This window comes from Entelurus aequoreus, linkage group LG21, assembly GCF_033978785.1.
Source record: "Entelurus aequoreus isolate RoL-2023_Sb linkage group LG21, RoL_Eaeq_v1.1, whole genome shotgun sequence".
Classification (NCBI taxonomy): domain Eukaryota; kingdom Metazoa; phylum Chordata; class Actinopteri; order Syngnathiformes; family Syngnathidae; genus Entelurus; species Entelurus aequoreus.
The window spans coordinates 44,147,062-44,170,858 of NC_084751.1; the positions used below are offsets into that span (position 1 = coordinate 44,147,062).

A 23,797-nucleotide genomic window follows, 5' to 3' on the forward strand; every position below is an offset into this window, starting at 1 on the left:
GGGCTGGACTGGTGAAATCACGGCACGATAACTTAAGAATAAAGACAACTTCAGATTGTTTTCTTTATTTAAAAATAGAACTAGCACATTCTGAAATTGCACAAATCATAATGTTGTTGGGTTTTTAATTTAAATAATACAAAAGAAAACACAATTGTATGCCTATGTAATTGATTCAGTTATAAACATTCATTCACTTTCTTCTTTCCTTCATGGAGCTAAACTTTAACGCTGCCGGTAGTTTTTTCTATATTTGTATTTAATAAGTTGTAGGTGTATATATTTCAGTATAAAAGTGTCAAAAGTTATTTTGCTTCGGTCATGAAATGATGATAATGGTGTGCCAGGACATACATACATTATTTATTTAAGGCTTGAATCTCTAGAGTCTACATCAACTTCAGATGTGAAGTGAATTATATTTATATAGCGCTTTTCTCTATTGCAGGGGTCACCAACGCGGTGCCCGCGGGCACCAGGTAGCCCGTAAGGACCAGATGAGTAGCCCGCTGGCCTGTTCTAAAAATAGCTCAAATAGCAGCACTTACCAGTGAGCTGCCTCTATTTTTTAAATTGTATTTATTTACTAGCAAGCTGGTCTCGCTTTGCTCGACATTTTTTTAATTCTAAGAGAGACAAAACTCAAATAGAATTTGAAAATCCAAGAAAATATTTTAAAGACTTGGTCTTCACTAACTGACAAAGAAACAGATAGCAGATTTGGTGTCCAGTTCAAAGTGTGACATGATTAATTTAAAAATTTGAGAGTTGACTTTTGTATTTTACATGAGTTATTATTTGTACAAACATGGTGCAAAGTAATTCATGATTTGTTAAAAAATGTTAGTGGCTAGGTATTTAAAATGGGATATTGTGATTTCACAGGACTGTCTTAGAAGTGATCATTTGAAAATGTTCAATTTAAAAAATGTGCATTTAGAGAAAATATAAAAATAAAGTGTTGCATATTGATATTTATCTGTTTCTATATATATTTATTGTGAGAAATCATTAAGATGATCAGTGTTTCCGCAAAGATAAATATCATTAATTATTAATAACATAGAGTTAAAGGTAAATTGAGCAAATTGGCTATTTCTGGCAATTTATTTAAGTGTGTATCAAACTGGTAGCCCTTCGCATTAATCAGTACCCAAGAAGTAGCTCTTGGTTTCAAAAAGGATGGTGACCCCTGGTCTATTGACTCAAAGCGCTTTTACATAGTGAAACCCAATATCTAAATTACATTTAAACCAGTGTGGGTGGCACTGGGAGCAGGTGGGTAAAGTGTCTTGCCCAAGGACGCAACGGCAGTGACTAGGATGGCGGAAGCGGGAATCAAACCTGCAACCCTCAAGTTGCTGGCACGACCACTCTACCAACCGAGCTATACCGCCTGTCCGTCAATTCTAAGTTTTTTTTTCTCTCACTGTCCGGGGTTCCATGGACCACCAAAGAGGGACATGACTGCGGCAGTTTTATCACCTTGTTTATTTTTCAATAAACATTCCGTGCAGGTCGGGTCGCTTTTCAGCTCCTCTTTCCTCCAACCGCTCGCTCCTCCGGTTGCTTTTCAGCCGCCCTCGTCTTCGACTCGCTCTTGGTCGCTTCCGCTCTTCATGCAGTGCTCGCGTCTCTCCAACTCCTTCTGCCTCGTCGTTCTCGGCCGCCGCCCTTTTACATACTGGGAGGGGATTACACAATTGTGCCCAGCCGGGCGATCCACGCACCTGACGTTTATTATAACGCCGCCCCGGCGCACCCCGCCTCGCCGCTGGCCCGCCGGCCACGCCTCCTCACCACCATCTCGTAGTCGGCCCCGGCGTGCCCCGCCTCGCTGTTGGTCTCCCGGCCACGCCTCCCCCACAGTTGTTTTTTATACAAAATCTTCCACAAAAAAATATTTTTCAAAGTGGAATATTTGATGTGAAGTAATCGGAGCCTTGGATAGGTTAATAATTCATAAAAAACATTGATTTTGATTCAATATTATGTTTTAAGCAATGACAGTTTTTAAGAAAAAAAAACAGCTTTGTTTTATTAGTCAACATCGCAACTTTTTCTAAATTACATTTCACCTGTAAGCTTTTTTATTCCACCTTTGTTATGATTTTGTGTATTTTAATAGTATTTTTAGAATGTGCCGTGGGCCTTTAAAACATTAGCTGCGGGCCGCAAATGGCCTCCGGGCCACACTTTTGACACCCTTGCTATAGATAATAGAAAATTTAATCTGATAAGTCTATCGATAAAAAGTAGAGCCTGGCGACGCGTGCGCGTTTATCATCACGCACAGTCAGCATCTCCGCTTCAGTAAACAATGACGGCGATGATGTCAGCGATGCGAGCGACACCTGCTAACTTGTCAGCCACTTCTCCAAGAGACTCCTTTTGAACACTCCTCGTACATCAACACTTCAAAAGGCACATATTTGTCCCGTTTGTTGACCTACAAAGTAGGTAAAAATTAAAAAAAAAATCTGCATCCAGTGTCAATGAGTAAAAAGACACAAAAAGTGCGTCAACGCCAACACTGAACAATGACATCATCAGACATGGATGACATTCACAGTTTCTGCTGTTGCCACAGAAACGTCTAAGCAAATAATGAGGGAGACAGAGGAAGTTAGTGTCCACATCCTGAGTGAGTAGGTATCAGCAGCCATGATTGTTTGTGTGAGGAGGAGATAAAGACACACTGTTGCCATCCACATCCAAATCCTCTATCTCATCCGTGATAATCCACCCCGAGAGGCCTTCGACAACCGCGTGGTAGACGGGGATTTGGATGTTTGTGTACGCTCCAAAGAGGAGACCAAAAGAAGCAATATAGTTTTTATTTGGTGAGCAATCTTAGTTGGGATTTCCACAGGATTCTTAATAAGTTGTCTGAAGAAAAGTGGAAGTTTTGGCACAAAGTACACAAAATTGCCAAAAGTATTTGGCCACCTGCCTTTACTCACATATAAACTTGAAGTGCCATCCCGTGGAATTGTCCAAAATGTTTTGGTATCCTGGAGTAGGGCTGGGCGATATGGCCTTTTTTTAATATCTTGATATTTTTAGTCCATGTCACGATACACCATATATATCTTGATATTTTGCCCTAGCCTTGAATGAACACTTGATGCATATAATCACAGCAGTATGATGATTCTATGTGTCTACATTAAAACATTCTTCTTCATACTGCATTAATATATGCTACTTTTAAACTTTCATGCAGAGAGGGAAGTCACAACTAAGTCAATTTAGCAAAAGTGTATTTATTAAACAGTTATTAAGCAGTGGCACAAACATTCATGTCATTTCCAAAACAGAAAGTGCAAGATTGTCAGAGACATTTTAAAACAAGCTACCGTATTTCCTTGAATAGCCGCAGGTGCGCTAATTAATTTAAAACCTCCTGTCACTGCGGCGTTTACCGGAAGCCTGCGGGATGGCTGTGCATGCGCTAATTATTTTAAAACCTCTTCTCACTCCGGCGTTTACCAAAAGGAATGCGGTAAATATAGGCGTGCGCTTTGAGTGTGATGTAAGCATACCATCATGAAAAGCACATTTAATTAAAAAAAACGTTATTATGGTCTTACCTGTACTTATAAATGGAGTCCATTTGCAGCTCCTTCTGACCAAAAGCATCGATAACTTGTTTATAGAAGTCTTCCTTATTTTCTTTCTTCAGTTTTAAAAGTCTCTCTGTCTCGATGGAGATATTCCTTTAATTATTACCTCCTGCTTCGATTGAAAGTCCAGTTTAGAAAACTGTTTTATTTTAGATACCGGTATGTAATCCTCCATGTTAAAAGTTCAGGCGAGAGGAAAAAAAAGACGATCTGTTGCTGCGTGTTGTCACTTCTTCTGCAGTACCGGAAGTCGCAAGAAGGATCACTAGCGCCCTCTACCACCAGGAGGCGGGAGTCATTTAATGATTCATACCGTATTTGACACACGCAGCTACGGTATATTAATAAAACATAGCTGCTTACTGTCAATAGCTTGGACCTTAAATCCTAGTGAATAACTCTTTATCTTTTTTCCTTTGTGCGATTGCAAACTACTGAAATCAGCTTCCTCCATTTTGAAAATGAGGACAGGTAAATCGTCACTCGTGACGTAACGAATTTGACCCGGCGGAAATTCTAGCCATATGCTAAATATTTAGCGAAACGAGTTTGACCCGGCGAAAATTATAGACATGCGATAATAAAATTAATATTTTGCGAAACGAATTTGATCCGGCGTTAATAATGAACCGGCGATAAGGCCAAGCATGCGTTAATTATTTTGAGAAACGAGTTTGACCCGGCAGTAATTCTAGACGTGCGAATACTATATTCCCTGCGCCAATTCAAGGAAATACGGTATTAGTGCATGATGTCACTAAGATGACATATCAAAACAACACTAAATTAAAGTGCACTTTTTGTACAGAACGCCACTACAATAGTTTAAAACAAATAAAGTGCACTTTTGTGCATGATGTCACAAGATATTTCAATAAGTGTCAAATAAAAATGAGCTGCATAATAGGAAATCAAATAGTGTATGTCCTTCACTATGTGGTAGGTTCCTGCGGACGTTATCTCCTTCTGTTGTTGACTATTTTTTTCATACGGTGTTGATGTGGAAATGGTTGCTTCGGCATTTTGTGGGTGTGGCACCGAACGGAGATGTCGACATGCAGAGTTTCAAGCACTCTTCATTCTCTAGCAGGTGACTTTTCAAATGATGCTACAAATTAGCAGTGCTGCTACTTTTTGTAGCAACACTTTTGCCCCACACTTGACATATTACGGTTGTCTGTTCAACATCTTCCCGCTTGCAGCCAAACCACCGCCAGACGATGGACCCCCTGCTGTTTTTCTTGGGAATTAATTCTTCCTTCATTTGTTACCAGATTCGCACCTTCTCTCTCTCGTATTACCACTCGCACCACTCCGCTAGCATCACAGTTAACGTTACCCATTCCGCTACCTCTCTGCTCCGCGAGGGCGTATGACGTTGCGCGCGCGACAGTATGTGACGTATGTAAGAAGGTGCGCTTGTTTTACGTCTCTGTGAGAAGGAGAGACAAGAAAGTGAGAAACGCATGTAGACTGCGTGAGAACGTACCGTATACTCGAATATCACAATATAGTCATTTTCTATATCGCACAGAGACAAATCCCGCGATATATCGAGTATATTCCATATATCGCCCAGCTCTACTTTAACATCAAAACTGTATCATCATGATGTGCAGTGCTGTTTTTAAATGACCGTAAGTCTTGAACTATAGAAAGTATTTCAGTGGTTAAAATCTGCGCTTTTGGGTGTTATAGTAGTTATTACGGTAATCTACGTCACAGCAGCTCAGACCAGGAACAAAGCAGAGTGGGCGGGGTTTGTTTTCAGAGCAGCCAGCCCCAAACGCATGTGTCAGGAACAGATGCGGAAGCAAATTTGTACAAATAAAAGTGATAATATATCATATTGTAGGTGTTTATTACCGTTTGCATTCATATTTTGCTGTTTGTTTCCTTTTTGTTGTGTTTTGCTTGATTGTAAAAGATACACAACTATGGAGGAGCTGGTCTGGGAAGTAAAACATGTTCATATGTTGTTAATATTCAGTGTTTTATTGTTCATACAGTGTTTCCCATAAACTGCCAAGATACCTGTGGTGGTGGGGGCGTGGCTATGGGCGTGGTAACCATGACATCATCAAGTAATTTGCATAATTTACTACAATGATTTGATGTTCTATAAAAAGGCTAAAAAAATTTATACTTACTAATTAATAATAACAGTTTTGTTTTAAACGTCCATCCATCCATCCATTTTACAATATAATTACAACACTTTATCTACATATTTATATACAGATTTGAACAATAAGTTATTCACTGAAATATATTTATTAATTGTGGTTCTTACAAAAAATATATCTTATAAAATATAAAAGCTAAAATGTCTCAAAGCTCTGCCCCTTTAATTAGTGCATACTAAATAATGTAACTTTAGCCTACTACTACAACCATATTATTTACCAGCAACATAAAGTGAAACAGAGGCAGAGGTGTCCTGCCACAGTCAGTAACAAATAAACAGAAAACAGTAGTGGTGGTAGATAGACACAGAGCTTCATCAAACATCTGATCCACTGAACAAAGAGCTCCAAAAATCTTGAACTTTAGACTGCCATCAGTTTTACTCCCTACACTTAACCATGTGTTTCCTACTGCCTGCAGACTTTGCACCCTTTGTTATATACACATGCTGTGTTTCTAATGTAAATACATTTAATAAAGTCAAATACAAATAAATAAGGCAACAAGAGAAGTATCCTACACTGATATGGGCATCTACATCAACTATATGATTTGCCTGAAAAGCTGGAGAGGACAACAAAAAAAATAATTTTTTTTTAATTTATTTTTTTTTTTTTTTACATTTTTTAATTTTATTTGTGGCGGACGTAATTCTTTCGTGGCGGGCCGCCACAAATAAATGAATGTGTGGGAAACCCTGTCATAGTTAATATTGTAAATCCCACTTTCTTTATTTTAATGTACATTTTGGGTGTCCCATTCAGTAAAAAAACGTAAAATTCCATTCCAGTTTTTTGAGGTGGTCTGTCATAACTTTTTTAGAATTCTATCGGACCTTGTGACTTTTGATATTAGTGTTCCTGGAAAAAAGAGGGACCCAAACACACATACTGTACAGGAGGTTTTACAGCTAAATGTGTATATATCATTTATACACACATACACATTGGCCCCCCCCAGACACTTTTTTTTTTCTCTCAATGTAGTCCCCGAATCAAAATATTCGGTTTTAGACTGAAAATTTGGGAAAGGGCGGAGAACGGTTAACAATATTGTGCACAAAATAAGGTCCATTGGTCAGATGTTTTGGAAAGAGGCCGTGTGGGATGGAGAGCATGAGTCATCCGTCTGTCTTGGTTTTAGTAAAAAAAAAAAAAACCTAATGCAAGCTTCAGCAACAACCCCATGAGTTTATTTCACAGATGATGTGTTTTTCACGGCACAGCAGCTGATGTATCACAAGGTTTTTCAATGCCCACGCTGCTTTATGTCATATGAAGGCCACTGTTTGTGCTGCAGCAGTTCTGAGGCCTGCAGCAGGGGTGGTCGGAAAGGAGGGGCCACGGTGAGCTCGGGATGGGGGAGGGGATCAGAATATTGAGTTTAGAACCAAACAGAGAGGTAATGGGGGCAAAACATTGCTGCGTAAAGAACTAATCCATTTTGTATATTACATTTTCAACTCGTATTTTGTTATCTTGCGCTTTTGTGCAAGTTTGGGACACATTTTCAAAACATCTTTGATTCCTTCAAAGTTCCCCTGGCGGTTTTTTTTATTCTGATTCACAAAGTAGAAGTGTGCCTGACGCTGGCATGAAAACAGCTTTGGTGCTCAGCCGTGGCACCTCCGCCAGGGACGATGATTGCAGTCAAAGGAGTCGTTAGTTAGTCGTTTGTCTAAAGTATCCCCCAAAACCCCAAAGCTGCACAAAAGATACATGAAACTTTTTTTGTATGTATCATTTAGTTAGAAGCGCATGAAACATAGATTTAACAGAAGCAATGTGAATTGTACTAGTGTCATTGGTACTTTAACTTTAACTTAGTATAGTACCGCGATACAAATTAATCATATTCGGTACTATACCACCTGTAAAAAGTACCGGTACCCCAACCCCTTTATTTTTAACAGGCATGACGGCGCGTCGTCGTCACGTCGTGACATTGCTGGTTTTACGAGCAGAGGAGCATGTTCGGCAGCGCACACACACGGAGTACTTACAAGCAGACACAGTGTGTAGAGAGAAAAGGGAGAACGGACGCATTTTGGCTTAAAAAACTAAAGATAAAGGTGAAGTTATAACACTAGCGGCCCACGTCCATCCGCAGTCTGCAGTGTTTTAGCTACTTCTAAATCACTAATCCTCGTCTCCATGGCGACGAATAAAGTACGTTTCTTACAAGTATCATTATCACTGCAGGACGAGGAATAGCTAAACATGCTTCACTACACACCGTAGGAGGATACAATAGCTCACCGGCGTCACAATGTAAACAAACGCCATGGGTGGATCTACACCTGATATCCACTGTAATCATACCAAGTACAGGAGCGTATCTGGTCGATACTACTATGATTGCATTTATATTTTTTGGCATCACAACATCTTCTTTCGTTTTTTAAAAATGTATATTATGTTTATAAACTCAGGAAATACGTCCCAGGACACATGAGGACTTAAATTTTGACCAATGTATGATCCTGTAACTACCGTATTTTTCGGACTATAAGTTGCAGTTTTTTTCATAGTTTGGCCGGGGGTGCGACTTATACTCAGGAGCGACTTATATGTGAAATTATTAACACATTACCGTAAAATATCAAATATTATTATTTAGCTCATTCATGTAAGAGACTAGACGTATAAGATTTCATGGGATTTAGCGATTAGGAGTGACAGATTGTTTGGTAAACGTATAGCATGTTCTATATGTTATAGTTATTTGAATGACTCTTACCATAATATGTTACGTTAACATACCAGGCACCTTCTCAGTTGGTTATTTATGCCTCATATAACGTACACTTATCCAGCCTGTTGTTCACTATTCTTTATTTATTTTAAATTGCCTTTCAAATGTCTATTCTTGGTGTTGGCTTTTATCAAATACATTTCCCCCAAAAATGCGGCTTATACTCCAGTGCGACTTATATATGTTTTTTCCTTCTTTATTATGCATTTTCGGCCGGTGCGACTTATACTCCGAAAAATACGGTACTTGGTATTAGATTTGCCCAAATTTGTGGTATCAACCAAAACTAATGTAAAGTATCAAACAAAGAATAATAAGTGATTATTACATTTTAACAGAAGTGTAGATAGAACATGTTGAAAGAGAAAGTAATCAGATATTAACAGTAAATGAACAAGTAGATTAATAATTAATTTTCTTCCACTTGTCCTTAATAATGTTGACAAATTAATAGGTGTATAAATGACACAATATGTTACTGCATACATCAGCAGACTAATTAGGAGCCTTTGTTTGTTTAATTACTAATAAAAGATAAGTTGTCTAGTATGTTCATTATTTTATTTAAGGACTAAATTGCAATAAAAAACATATGTTTAATGTACCCTAAGATTTTTTGTTAAAATAAAGCCAATAATGCCATTTTTTGTGGTCCCCTTTATTTAGAAAAGTATTGAAAAGTATCGAAATACATTTTGATACCGGTCGGGACAACCCTAATACATACTATGTCACATTTATTACCACCTTGTACATGTAAAAATGGAGCCTTTTCACACAGAACTATATTTCCATACATACATGTATCTACTGTAGCTTTTTCTATTGTTCTGCTGTTTTCATTTTGGCTTTCTGTGCCTGACGTCATCCTCAAGGTTTTATATTAACGTGGACTTCCCTGCCCATTCTTCCCACGCCACTTGAACAAGGGTGCTCTTCTTCCGCTTTGATCTTAGCACGCAAGCGGTTATCTGATTGTTGGTTGTGCCGGTTAGTTAGTGAGTGGATGCAAAGCCAGTGCAGCAGAAGTTGTTGATTTATGGCCACTTTGTTTGGAACATTTAGGTGTTGTCGGCTTACCCTTTGACGGTGGCAGTTTTAGTGTTGTTCCTCATGAGTTCAAGGAGCAGCAGTTTAAAGGGTGTGGCATGCAGAGATTCTCAATACTGCATGGTCAACCTATAGTAAGCATTATCACTTATCCACAGGGGTTTTCCCTCAACCCTCAGGAGATTTTTTCTCCTGAGGATTGAGGAAAGCCCCTCATGAAACAGGCCTGTAGAGATGAAATAGTCTTGTGATTTTTTCCCACACATACATATTACGCTCTACCACGGTATCGAGCACTATTTTTTGTATAATCTAATTAAGACATATATATATATATATATATATATATATATATATATATATATATATATATATATATATATGTCCTACCTTATACACACACTATAATAATTCTCGTATGTTGAAGCACAGTAGCAATGCAGATTCATAGCTTACTAAAGTCGTACTGAAACATTTTGATAGATTTTTGAGAACCGTATGTAATGGAACATATGCAATTTTGGTGTTGTTTACTTGAGTCATATTGCAGTTTACATGTATCTCTTATGTGTGACTGCCATCTACTGGTCACACTTATCACTTCACCATGTACCAAAAAAAAATAGCTTTGAGGTCAGTAAGCACAACCAGAATTATTCCATACATTAGGCGCACCGGGTTATAAGGCGCACTGTCGAGTTTTGAGAAAATGCACCTTATAGTCTGGAAAATACGGTACATAACCTCCTTGTGGAGGTAAGAAATCCATAGAATAACGCGCTGATTCAATGTTACTGGAAAAAATAAGCGTCAAAACACGTCACTCTACTCAGTGGCCTTGTGGTTAGAGTGTCCGCCCTGAGATCGGTAGGTTGTGAGTTCGAACCCCGGCCGAGTCATACCAAAGACTGTAAAAATTGGACCCGTTACCTCCCTGCTTGGCACTCAGCATCAGGGGTTAGAATTGGGGGTTAAATCACCAAAAATGATTCCCGGGCGCGGCCAGCGCTGCTGCCCACTACTCCCCTCACCTCCCAGGGGGTGATCAAGGGTGATGGGTCAAATGCAGAGAATAATTTTGCCACACCTAGTGTGTGTGTGACAATCATTGGTACTTTAACTTTAACAAAACAAACACCAAAAATCTCTTAAAATCCTGGAGGGACTGACCAAGTTGTTGTTAACAGCATCCCGTACGACGACTGCAAATTAAGTATAAACTTCCAGTCATCAATGTGAGGAACGACTTGTTCTTCTCCATGTTTCTACATTCCATTAGTGCAGACTGTGTTACGTAAGGGGAGAGCGGGGACGGTGGAAAAAGGAACCCGACATTATTTAGTCCCGGGCGCCTCTAGAGTAAGCAGTCCAGTACATGCCTGCCATGCTTGTGGTCCGACGGCTATCTGGGAGAACGGCAGATTCTTGCTCCGATTGAATGGTGACTCATGCACTCAGTGCAGCATGCATGCCTGTTTTGGACTAGACAACCCTCATTTAATGAAAAGTACAAAACGTTAATTTCTCAAAAATAATTAAAGAGCACTGAGTGAGGTCTTTTAAGGACGTAATTGGCTAAATAAATGAGTTAAGCGAAGTTGCTGAACTCGGGTAGGAGCGCTTGACAAATCTAATATGCCAACACTGCTTCAATTCAGAGAACTTGTTTACGCTCCAAGGTGTTTACTGTCCCGGTGCGAGAGTCAAGTTGTGGCCACTTTATTATTTATAATGATGTAATCTTATAAAGTACGCAATAATTGCTTTTGCAGAGGTACAAAAATATTGACATCATTTGGATCTTATGCCACTCAACAAGCAAAATGTGACTTTTCTAACTCAAACGTTGCCAATGACCATGTTTGAAGGCCTGTTTTTTTTTTTTTGGGAGAAGTTCTGGAGGGGTGGAGCTCAAGCCATGAAGGAAATAGCCTTTCCTGTTTATCTCAAAACATTTGACTTTTTGGAGAATTTTACGTGCTACAAAAAGTGGAGATGTGAGATTAAATAGCTGAAGTTGTGTTTGTTTATTTAAAGTACATTTGTGCGATATAGACGATATATGGTATAGAGTTGGGCGACAATAGAGCTTTTAATACTATCGTTATACCATGATAATGCATGTAGATGACACCTTCTAGCTGTAGTCGCATTCTCGCTCACGGCTAATGTCTCTGAGTCCTTCCACAAAGCAAAGCCACTTGTAAGTCAGCAATGGTCACCTTCGTGGCGGCAAATAAAGTATGTCATTATTACTTGGGTACGAGGAATGGGTAAACATGTCACAATGCACACCATAGGAGGGTATGCTAACCGCAAAGCTACAGCTATTGAATGAAAAGAAAAGTGGGCAGATCGATACAAATACCGACAATAACAATACCAAGTATAGTTCATACTTGGTATTGTTATATAGTATAGTATATTATCATAATAGTCCTTCATACTGACAGCCATCAGACTGTATAATGCATATGTTCCTTTTGACTGTACATGTACTGTAAATGTTTAATGTATTTATATATAGACTGTATAATAGACTGTATTTATGATATTCACATGTGAATAATGCTGTATAATAGACTGTATTGATGTTATTCACATGTGAATAATGCTGTATAATAGACTGTATTTATATTATTCACATGTGAATAATGCTGTATGATAGACTGCATTTATATTATTCACATGTTTATTGTCTATTGTGAGCGAACTGTGGTGCTGAACTACCCCCAGGGATCAATAAAGTACTTTCTATTCTATTCTATTCTATTCTATTCTATTCTATTCTATTCTATCAGGACATAGTTGGTGGTTAGATCTATGTTTTTTTAATCATCAAAACTTTGTTACTGTTTACAAACTCAGGAAATACGTCCTGGACACAAAAGGACTTACAGTATTTGTAACAAAAACCAAAGGTTTTAAATCAGAGCCAATAGTACATAGTATGGTTGTACGATATACCAGTACTAGTATAGTATCGCGGTACTAATGAATAAAAAATGGTACTATACTCTGTTTGAAAAGAACCGGTTCCCAATTTTTTAATTTATTTTTAACGGGCATGACGGCGCGTCATCGTCACGTCTTGACATCGCTGGTTTTACGAGGAGAGGAGCATGTTCGGCAGCGCACAATCACGGAGTACTTACAAGCAGACGTGTGGAGACAGAAAAGGGAGAATGGACACATTTTGGTCTAAAAACTAAAACTAAAGCCAGTGGTATTGCTCGTAGTCGCTTGATTCGTGTGAAAGTTTCACCGCCGGTGTTGTGCCAAAATGTGATTGCCTGCCAAAAATTTATTTTCCTTCGCGGGTGCGCGCACCACCGCTCGCTAAAGCTGCATTGCTTGGCTTCGTCTGTCCACAGCGGATTACTAAGTGTACCACAAACACTTTATCTTCCTGGTTATTGCACCGGTGAGTTTTCTGTGGCTTTCTATGGCTCGGGTGCCACTTCCTGTTTTTGCAACTTGTGATTAAGTGAGTATCCAATCACAGCATACTTGCCAACCCTCCCGTTTTTAGCGGGAGAATCCCGATATTCAGCGCCTCTCCCGACAACCTCCCGGCAGAGATTTTCTCCCGACAAACTCCCGGTATTCAGCCGGAGCTGGAGGCCACGCCCCCTCCAGCTCAATGCGGACCTGAGACTGAGTGGGGACAGCCTGTTCTCACGTCCGCTTTCCCACAAAATAAACAGCTTGCCTGCCCAAAGACGTCATAACATCTAGGGCTTTTGTAGAGTGCACAACTGCGCACACAACAAGGAGACGAAGCAGAAGAACGAGGAAATTACAGACATGGCGGCCGAAATGATATACTCATCATGAACGGAGAAGTTAAACAGGACAATACTGCCATCTAATTGATAGCCACTGGAACACTGAAATTCAAGTTTTTTTGGGTTTTTTTCTATGTAAATAAAATAAATTAAAAAAAATATATATATAGCTAGAATTCACTGAAAGTCAAGTATTTCATACATATATATATATATATATATATATATATATATATATATATATATATATATATATATATATATATATATATATATATATATATATATATATATATATATATATATATATATATATATATATATATATATATATATATATATATACAGTGGGGCAAAAAAGTATTTAGTCAGCCACCCATTGACAATCAATGGGTGGCTGACTAAATACTTTTTTGCCCCACTGTATATATATATATATATGAAATATATATGAAATACTCGAGTTGGTGAATTCTAGCTGTAAATAACCACGCCCCAAACCACGCCCCCCGCCCCCAAACACCCCCGACCAAGCCCACCACCCACCTACCGATATTGGAGGTCTCAAGGTTGGCAAGTATGAATCACAGTCTCGTTAACATCAGGCTACTGTCAACAACTTGTGATCTGATTGGCTATCGCAACTGTCTATCAACTGTATGTGTTCTCAAATTCATCCGCTAACGGTCTTGGGTGTGGCTCTGCTCCCGGTGAGTATCCAATCATAGGACGCGTAAATGTCACGTTCAAGGTGAGGCCAGCTAGAAGGCCTTACTGACAACAACTCCTGATCTGATTGGCTATGGCAATTATCTATCAACTGTATGCGTCCGTTCACTTACAGTGCACAGACATTGTTGATTCTGAAGGTCCCGGGCAGATTTGGTACAGCATGGCAACATAAGCTAGCTGAATTCTGATTGGATACAAACTTTAACCTAAAAACAACAGCACTGGAAAGAGCATAATATGACATGAAGAGAATATGAATACTTTTAGATACTTAGGGAAAGTAAATAAAAAAATTCCTTTTACCTTTAATTATGATCACGACTTCTGGTTATGTTAGGCTAGCAGAGAAGGCCTTGCTGGCCCTGATGGCACACCACTGCTAAAATCTGACAATACTTCAGATAAGCACAACAAATGGTCTTGCTCTGTTGGAAGAGTATTTGTGGAAATAGATCTACTTTTCTAGCTTAGATTTAGTATACATTTTGCCTTCTAAAACCTTAGCAGGAGCTGAGACATAATTGTGTTTTTTAAGCATGAAGCTCACACATCCCGTCTTGCGCCTCTATCATTTACTGTCACACAGTCTGTCGTCGGGCGCTCATAGCCATCATTAAACACAGCTCCAGTCCCATTTGTTGAATTTTGAACATCACATGCCACTGAGAGGCCACCTACTTGAAACCCTTAAGGCGACTGGCGCCATGTGGCTAAATATTACCAACAAGGTAAGATAGGAGTGGGTGTGGACGTGTGTGATCCATTTGAGCGTGGTTACGATAGTACACCCTCACTATTCGTGGGGGTTATGTTCCAAGACGCAAAATGTGAAACGGGAATAATGGACGCACCCATAAAAAGGACAAAAAATGCCTACTTTTGATAGTCTAAAACCTTTTTTAAGCCCAGAATCCATGGTGTCGGCCGTGAACCAAGGCAATATCTACCAAAAGTATTTGAGACACCTTTGACATAATTAACACATTTTAGGTTTATCCACAAGAACAGAATTCATCGTGTTGCTTCAAAGAAAAGCCTTTGTCTGTTCCAGGATTGAAACAATGCTCGCGTTGGCATCATTTCAATCAAATTCCTTTGGACTAGAAGAGAGACTGAACACTACAACACTCTTGCTTAGGTCCAACATCAGTAGCCTTTACCCTTACAAGTGGCTTTGTAGATGAATGGGTACAAAATATTTCCACAGACAAAACCATTATATTGAAGAAAGTCTTCCCAGACGAATGGAAGCTGTTGTGGCCCCAAAAAAGGGGGCTGGAATTCTCATTTCTGTCCTTACTTGAGAGTGTTTGATGCTACAATCATGTACAGTGGAACCTCCATTTATTAACCCTTACTGTACAAACGTGTAATTTTCGGACCACAGGCCAAAAAAAAAAGCCTACTTTTGATAGTCTAAAACCTTTTTTAAGCCCAGAATCCATGGTGTAGGCCGTGAACCAAGGCAAGATCTACCACCAACAAAAGTCGGCAAAAGTATTTGAGACACCTTTGAAATAATTAATACATTTTAGGTTTATCCACAAGAACAGAATTTATCGTGTTGCTTCAAAGAAAAGCCTTTGTCTGTTCCAGGCTCTGGCAGGATTGAAACAATGCTCGCGTTGGCATCATTTCAATCAAATTCCTTTGGACTAGAAGAGAGACTGAACACTAGAACACTCTTGCTTAGGTCCAACATCAGTAGCCTTTACCCTTACAAGTGGCTTTGTAGATGAATGGGTACAAAATATTTCCACAGACAAAACCATTATATTGAAGAAAGTCTTCCCAGACGAATGGAAGCTGTAGTGGCCCCAAAAAAGGGGGCTGGAATTCTCATTTCTGTCCTTACTTGAGAGTGTTTGATGCTACAATCATGTACAATGGAACCTCCATTTATTAACCCTTACTGTACAAACGTGTAATTTTCAGACCACAGGCCAAAAAAAAAAGCTTTTGTACACCTTGTCTCGGTGTACAAACGGTTCATCCACCCTTTGTGTCTCTCGCAGTGTAGCCATTTTGTGCCCGGCAGCACATCCATCAATATCCGGTACTCATTCAGTCAGCAGACCGGTGCTGTCGTTAGCTATTTTGCTACTTTATGTGCTTTTTAAGTGTTTTATAGTCTTTTTACAAAACGGTTCTCGTGTTTTGCTAGCTCAATATGAGTCCGAAGAAAGCGATGGACAAGCAATGTGTGGTTTGAAACATTCAGAAAGTATCCACGGCGTTGTTGACACTACCTTCTCCCCCTTCACACAGTTCTTAATTATTGTAGCGATCTGGCTTTTAAAGTTAAGGATTTCAAACAGTAAATGCACCACAGGGCTAGTGACAGTGTGTGTGTGCGTGTCGGCAGGGCGGACGCGAATGAGGACAGTTAATCTTTTTGTTATTTTGGCTTCGTTATAAAATAGAAAGTTGATCCATCACCCTTTGGTATGTTTGTTTGATATACAGTACTGTATAGCACTTAAAGAGTACAAACTTTTACTGGACTTTTGTCAAAGCTGCAACTCATTATCAATTAATGGGGCGGTATAGCTCGGTTGGTAGAATGGCCGTGCCAGCAACTTGAGGGTTCCAGGTTCGATCCCCGCTTCTGACAACCTAGTCACTGCCGTTGTGTCCTTGGGCAAGACACTTTACCCACCTGCTCCCAGTGTCACCCACACTCGTTATAATGTAACTTAGATATTGGGTTTCACAATGTAAAGCACTTTGAGTCACTAGAGAAAAGCGCTATATAAATATAATTCACTTCACTAATGTTTTTTTATGGAGAAATTTGCTTCAATGTACTGACTTTTTTTTAAATCAAGAACCCTGTTTAAGAACCACACAAGTTCGTAAATCGAGGTTTCATTGGACTTATTAAATGTCTTGGGGATTTTAGGAACGTTATTTATGATGTATAGTATGTGTGGTAGTACATACACGGTTTACATTCCCAGGCACTGCCCCAAAACTTAGCGATCAGAGTTCTCCAATGTTCTCCGTTAATAGGAGACTTGTTTAAAGAAGGTAAATTAGTGCCAAACGGAGCACAATTTGAGGGTCTATGAGCCTCGGTGTTGACTGAAGGAGGTGGTACGGCGGTGATAAACAACAGGCTAGCCAAAGCAAGAGCGACTTTTATCAGGCTCAGGAACATCTGGAGTTTGAACTGAGACGGTTCAAGGTGTGGGTGATGACTGCACTGTTGTATGGTCTGACGAAGGCCAAAGCAAACGCTTCTGGCGGATACTGGGAAAGCCGTCGCAAGATCAGGAATGGAGCTGGAAGGGATAACCTGCAGTTCGAAGCTCTTGCGGGATAGAAACAGAGGGAGAATATGGAAGCAAAGGCCATGACTATGCAAAATAATGTGCTATTGGACACCAAATGGATAATGTAGAAGTGATGGGTCAAGAAAAGAAATGCTCAGTGCCAAGTCTAGCACAAGAATAGCCTAGTCTGACTCCACCATAATAAACTAAGCCAAAACAAATCATGCGAGTGCTGAAAGTTCACTACAGAATAAATTTGGTGCACTTTTAGAACATACACTGCAAAAACAGAAATCTAAGTAAGATGAAATATCTCAAATAAGGGTGATATTTGCTTATTTTCTGTCTGATAAGATAATTCTTCTCACTGAGCAGATTTTATGTTAGAGTGTTTTACTTGTTTTAAGGGTTTTGGTCCTAAATCAGTGGTCCCCAACCTTTTTGTAGCTGCGGACCGGTCAACGCTTGAAAATTTGTCCCACGGACGGGGGGGTGTATTTAAAAAAAAAAAAAAAAAAAAGTTTTTTATTTTTTTTTAAACATAAATAAATACAATCATGTGTGCTTACGGACTGTATCCCTGCAGACTGTATTGATCTATATTGATATATAATGTATATATTGTGTCTTTTATGTTGATTTCATTAAAAAAAAAAAAAAAAAAAAAAGTTTTTTTTTTTTTTTTAATTTCTTGTGCGGCCCGGTACCAATCGGTCCGCGGACCCGTACCGGGCCGCGGCCCGGTGGTTGGGGACCACTGTCCTAAATGATGTCAGTAAGATATTACAGCTTGTTGCTGAGATTTGATGACCTATATTGAGTAAAACATGCTTGAAACTAGAATATCAACTGTTGCAAAGCTGTGTCATCAATACTCACAAGCATAAAACTACTTTTTTAAAGTAATAATTTCTTACTTCAAGCATGAAAAATAAAATCATGATGCCGAGTGCATATCATTATGTCAAGATAATGGCACTAGCATTTACTTAATTTAAGAATATTTTTCAACATATTGAGCAAAAAGGTCTCTTTTTTTTCTACCAAGAAAAGTGCACTTGTTATTAGTGAGAATATACTTATTTTAACCTCTTAAGGCCCACGCTGTTTGTTTACATGCTTTTTTAATTTCTCTTTGCTATTTGGGCTTATTGGACCCTAATTAGAATAAAAACTAAGAATCATCTTTTGATATGATGTACTTAGTCCATAAGTAACAAACGTGTACTTCCTGTTTAGTGACATGCTAAATCTTATTTTTACACATTTTTTTCCAAATTCCATTGTATGTTATACTCTTCTGACACCACCAGATGGCAGTATAAGTGTCCACATAAGTGGCCATAAGACCCCAATTCAGTAGTGTACACAATTTTGGAAATAAGAGCTAAAAGGTGGCCACTAAGCCTTTAGATTAAGGTATTTTTGGGTTCATTAAAGTTAGCTACGTTTACTTGTTTTGGAAAGTCTTGACAAGCCAAATTTTCTTGTTCTATTGGCAGATAATTTTGCTTATTTCAAGTAAAATACCTCTCATTTTGTTTAGTTTTTTTCTTGTTTTTGAACACTAACTTTTTGCAGTGCATATACTGCAGTGAGTAAAGGTTTTCTGAGTCATCATTTCCAGAACTTCCTACCACAGCAGGAAACAACCCAAGCGCAGGGCACGTGTGACTCACTATATACTGTGCACTAATATCTAACTATAGTATGTATCCATTGGCAACAGGTCAAACATTAAGGGGAGTGGCCGGCCATGAGCAAGCAGCTCATAAAAAAGGAGAAAGATGGAGTGTCTACTGTTATCTCTGCGTTGTTTGTGCACCGATTTTGTGCACTAAAGGTCTGCGGGGGAGCAGATAAGCCTCACGGTCTAAAAAGTTGTGTGATCTTCCAGGTTAAAACATGGCGCAGCACCCTGAGTTTGAGCGGGCTGGAAAGAAGGCCGGCCTCCAGGTGTGGAGGGTGGAGAACTTTAACCTGGTGCCCGTTCCTGAGAACCTGTGTGGAGGGTTTTACACTGGAGATGCTTACATCATCCTCAACACCATCAAACAACGCTCAGGAAACTTGCAGTACGACCTCCATTTTTGGTTGGGTGAGTACATAAGGAACTCATACCATGCGTTCCTCATGCAGAATTAACAGACATGCACAAGAACATTTGGTCTGTTTAAGCGGAAAAGCAGCTCGATAGCAAAGCAAGTGTTTTTGTATAGGCTGCCAAATATGATTTATATTAATTGTTGATAATTATAATACAATAACTGTCTTGTGCGCGGGGGGGTGGGGGGGGGGGGGTGGGGGGGGGGTGGGGTGGGGGGGATGGGGGTCGCAGCTTGCTACAAGGTTCGTTCCCCCGGGATGCAAACGGACCACTACGTACAGGACGTGCCGGTAGGAACATGATTTATTCTCAAAAACTCGAACGAGTGCCAAAACAGAAAACAAGCTGACGGAACAAAGTGCTGATCGCACTCGAAGCTAAGGCTACCACTTAGCATAGGCAAAAGACAAGGAATACTCACGTAACTTGCTGCATGAAGCAAAAAATGAAGCCAGGCCGACTGACCGGCAAAGGCAGGCTTAAATAGTCCCTCTGATTAGTGCTCGGAAAACAGGTGAGCGTCCCGAGCACCAATCAGAGACAGGTGGAAACAATAAGCACCCATGGTAACTAAAAACAAACAAGAGTGCACAAAAACAGGAACTAAGGGAGTCCAAAACTAACAGAATATAACAAAAACGTGATGCGGGCCATGGATCATGACAATAACTAGATGAGGCAATTCCTGAAGGAATTGCACGTGAAAGCTCCAATGCTGAAGTATAACTGAAATGCTGACAGAATGTAGTATGAATGTAAGAATAATTTTAATGTTGAAGCATTTGAATTTCCAGGAAAACCGGAATTTGGTTTGGAACTTGGGAAAGTGTTAGTTTGAATGTCCAGGATGAGTTGAATGTGTTGATGTTGGAATGGTTTGAATAGGTTGAAAAATGTGGGGATGGTGGAAGTGTGAATAATGGATAATTCATTTTGAATGGGGGAAAATGTCCCTAAAACTGGGAATTCTAGGAAATCCGGTATTATTTTTTTTTACAATTGTTGAAAGGGAGGACACAATTCCTGAACAGGCTGAATATTTTGAAGTTGGAACAGTTTGAAACAGATAAAAAATGTGGGAGTTGTGGAACTTTGAAAAATGTCCCATTCTTTTCAATGGGAATTTCATGGGAATGTCGGGAAAAGAGGGATTTTTTTGGGAAAATGCAAGACAATTTGAATGTTCTGAATGAGTTGAAATGGTTGGTGTTGGAATCTTTCAAGTCGGTCGAGAAATGTTGAAATCCATCCATATAGAAACATTTTTTAATTGAGAAATGGTATTACGGAATTCCGGGAAAACCAGGAATTTTTCCAGTTCAAAAAACAACTTTGTTTTTTGTCCTAATTAGGAGGAATGTTTTGACAGTAGAACGGTTGAAGTGGGTTGAAAAAAGTGGAAGGAAAAAAGGGTGAAAAAAGGGTTTGCAAAAACGGTAAGTCTGGGAATTCCTGGGATTATTTTTAACTTAAAAAAAATTATAGTTTGAATGTCCAGGATGAGGGGAATAAGTTGAAGGTAGAATGGTTTGAATCGGTGAAAAAATGTGGAAATGGTGGCAGTTTGAAAAATGGCCAATTCATTTTAAATGGGAAGAATGTCACGGAAAACCTGGAATTCTGGGAAATCTGGGAACTTGGGGAATTTGTCAAGGGAAAGCCCGAGATTCCCGAATAGGCCGAACAGTCTGAAGTTGGAACGGTTTGAATCGGATGAAACTTGTGGAAGGTAGAGCGCGCCAAATTATGGAGAAGAAGAAGAAGAAGAAGAAATATGAAAACCACAAGTGCAAATGTTATGGAGCATTCACACAATTATAATATGATGTTATAATTATGACAAATAATTATAAATAGTATTAAACAAAAAATATTGAATTTTGCATGACTATTTACATTTTTTTTTTCATAATTTCTCCCCATTAAGCCCAATAAAAAATGTAGATTCAACCAACAAATGGTTTTATCTAAACTACATGATGGCACTTCCTGCAACCACGACTATTTTAAGTGTCAAAGTAGTCTGACTCAAACTGATTATAAATGTATTTTTGTCCTGTGGTGGGTTGTGTATTTTATTTCCTCTTTCCATTGACATGTGGCCAGATATCAGCTTTTCAGCTCCCCTTTTGACTTGCAAAACTATGAGCCAGTGTCTGCCATTATTAACGAAAACAACAACAAAAGAGAACTAACTGAGGCATTTCAAATTAAATTTGATTATTAATTATTTAAAGTTAAGTTTAGATTTTTACTTTCTAAACGTGTTTTATTTTTATTTTTTTTTAAAATTTTATTTCTTTCTCGTACGTTTTTTACAATTTGCAATTTACAAAAACATACCTTTATATTCTTATCAAGTCCATGTTGTCCTCTCAAAAAATAACAATAAAGTTTGCGGGGGAAAAAAGCAATAAAGCAAACAAGATTACATGCAGCACGCTTTTTGTATCAATTTGCTTTTAGGCAGCATAACAACATTTAATTAACGATACACTAGAAAATCAGCACTAAGCAAAGTTAGCGACCGTCTGCAATGCTGAGCCGATTGATTAGGCACATTAGAACTGTGCTGCCCATGAATTGGATCGCCGCATGCCATCACTCTAGAAAGTTTCATCAAAATCGGTCCATAACTTTTTGAGCCAGGTTGCTAACTAATTAACAAAGACCCTGGCAAGAGGTTAACTGTAACTCTAGGATCTTTCCTTAAATGTCAAATGTGTCTCCCTGGTTCCATGTGAGCGCAAACAGCCAAAAATGCTAAAGATAAAGCGTTCGGTTCTGTGGGTTCCAGGTGATTTCTGCAGCCAGGATGAAAGTGGCTCGGCGGCTATCTTCACGGTCCAAATGGACGACTTCCTGGGAGGAAAACCTATCCAGTATCGGGAAGTCCAGGGACATGAGTCCAAAACCTTTCTGGGATACTTCAAGTCTGGGATCAAGTACATGGTAAGATTTTTTTTTAGTCGTTTGCTTTAGTTTCACTTGTAAACCATTTTTTTGTACCCCATAATGACAATGTGAAAAGTTTATTTTTTGCAAACAAACAAACAAATCACATGTACAAAGGTATTTGCTCAATACTTTGTTGATGCGCCTCAAGTCTTTTTGAACACGACGCCAAAGGTTTGCACACCTATCTTTGGGCAGTTTGGCCCATTCTTCCATCAGGTCGGATAGGAAGTTTTGGTCTTCATCCAGGATGTCCCTGTACATTGTCGTTATGGGGTATTGTGTGTAGAATTTTGAGGACAAAAATGAGTTTATTCCATTCTGGACTGAGGCTGTAATATATCAAAATGTGGAAAGTGAAGCGCCGTGAATACCTTCCGGATGCCTTGTGTTCACTGACCCGATCACTGACCATATGTGCCCCCTTTCAAGTAGGTAAGGCAAAGGGGCATCGATGGTTTAGCGGGGGGTGTATATATTTTCAAGTATTTCTTATATATATATATATATGTATATGTATATATATATGTATATGTATATACAGTATATATATATATATATATATATATATATATATATATATATATGTATATGTATATATATATGTATATGTATATACAGTATATATATATATATATATATATATATATATATATATATATATATATATATATATATATATATATATATATATATATATATATATATATATATATATATATATATATATATATATATATATATATATATATATATATACACTACCGTTCAAAAGTTTGGGGTCACCCAAACAATTTTGTGGAATAGCCTTCATTTCTAAGAACAAGAATAGACTGTCGAGTTTCAGATGAAAGTTGTCTTTTTCTGGCCATTTTGAGCGTTTAATTGACCCCACAAATGTGATGCTCCAGAAACTCAATCTGCTCAAAGGAAGGTCAGTTTTGTAGCTTCTGCAACGAGCTAAACTGTTTTCAGATGTGTGAACATGATTGCACAAGGGTTTTCTAATCATCAATTAGCCTTCTGAGCCAATGAGCAAACACATTGTACCATTAGAACACTGGAGTGATAGTTGCTGGAAATGGGCCTCTATACACCTATGTAGATATTGCACTAAAAACCAGACATTTGCAGCTAGAATAGTCATTTACCACATTAGCAATGTATAGAGTGTATTTCTTTAAAGTTAAGACTAGTTTAAAGTTATCTTCATTGAAAAGTACAGTGCTTTTCCTTCAAAAATAATGACATTTCAATGTGACCCCAAACTTTTGAACGGTAGTGTATATATACAACATTTGCAGGCAGCATACCCCTTCCCCT

At 38.7% G+C, this 23,797-nt stretch overlaps 1 protein-coding gene across 2 annotated transcripts in view; it reads left to right on the top strand.

The window, feature by feature from the left end:
* The window catches only part of LOC133638760 (gelsolin-like), a 47,816-nt gene that overhangs the window by 693 nt on the left and 23,326 nt on the right, over positions 1-23,797 (top strand). For both annotated transcript variants that reach the window (XM_062031688.1, XM_062031689.1), the window contains exons 2-3: positions 19,310-19,510; positions 22,317-22,471. In XM_062031688.1, the coding sequence (XP_061887672.1) occupies positions 19,318-19,510; positions 22,317-22,471 (348 nt within the window). In that variant the 5' untranslated portion in view covers positions 19,310-19,317. The remainder of the gene's footprint in view (positions 1-19,309; positions 19,511-22,316; positions 22,472-23,797) is intronic.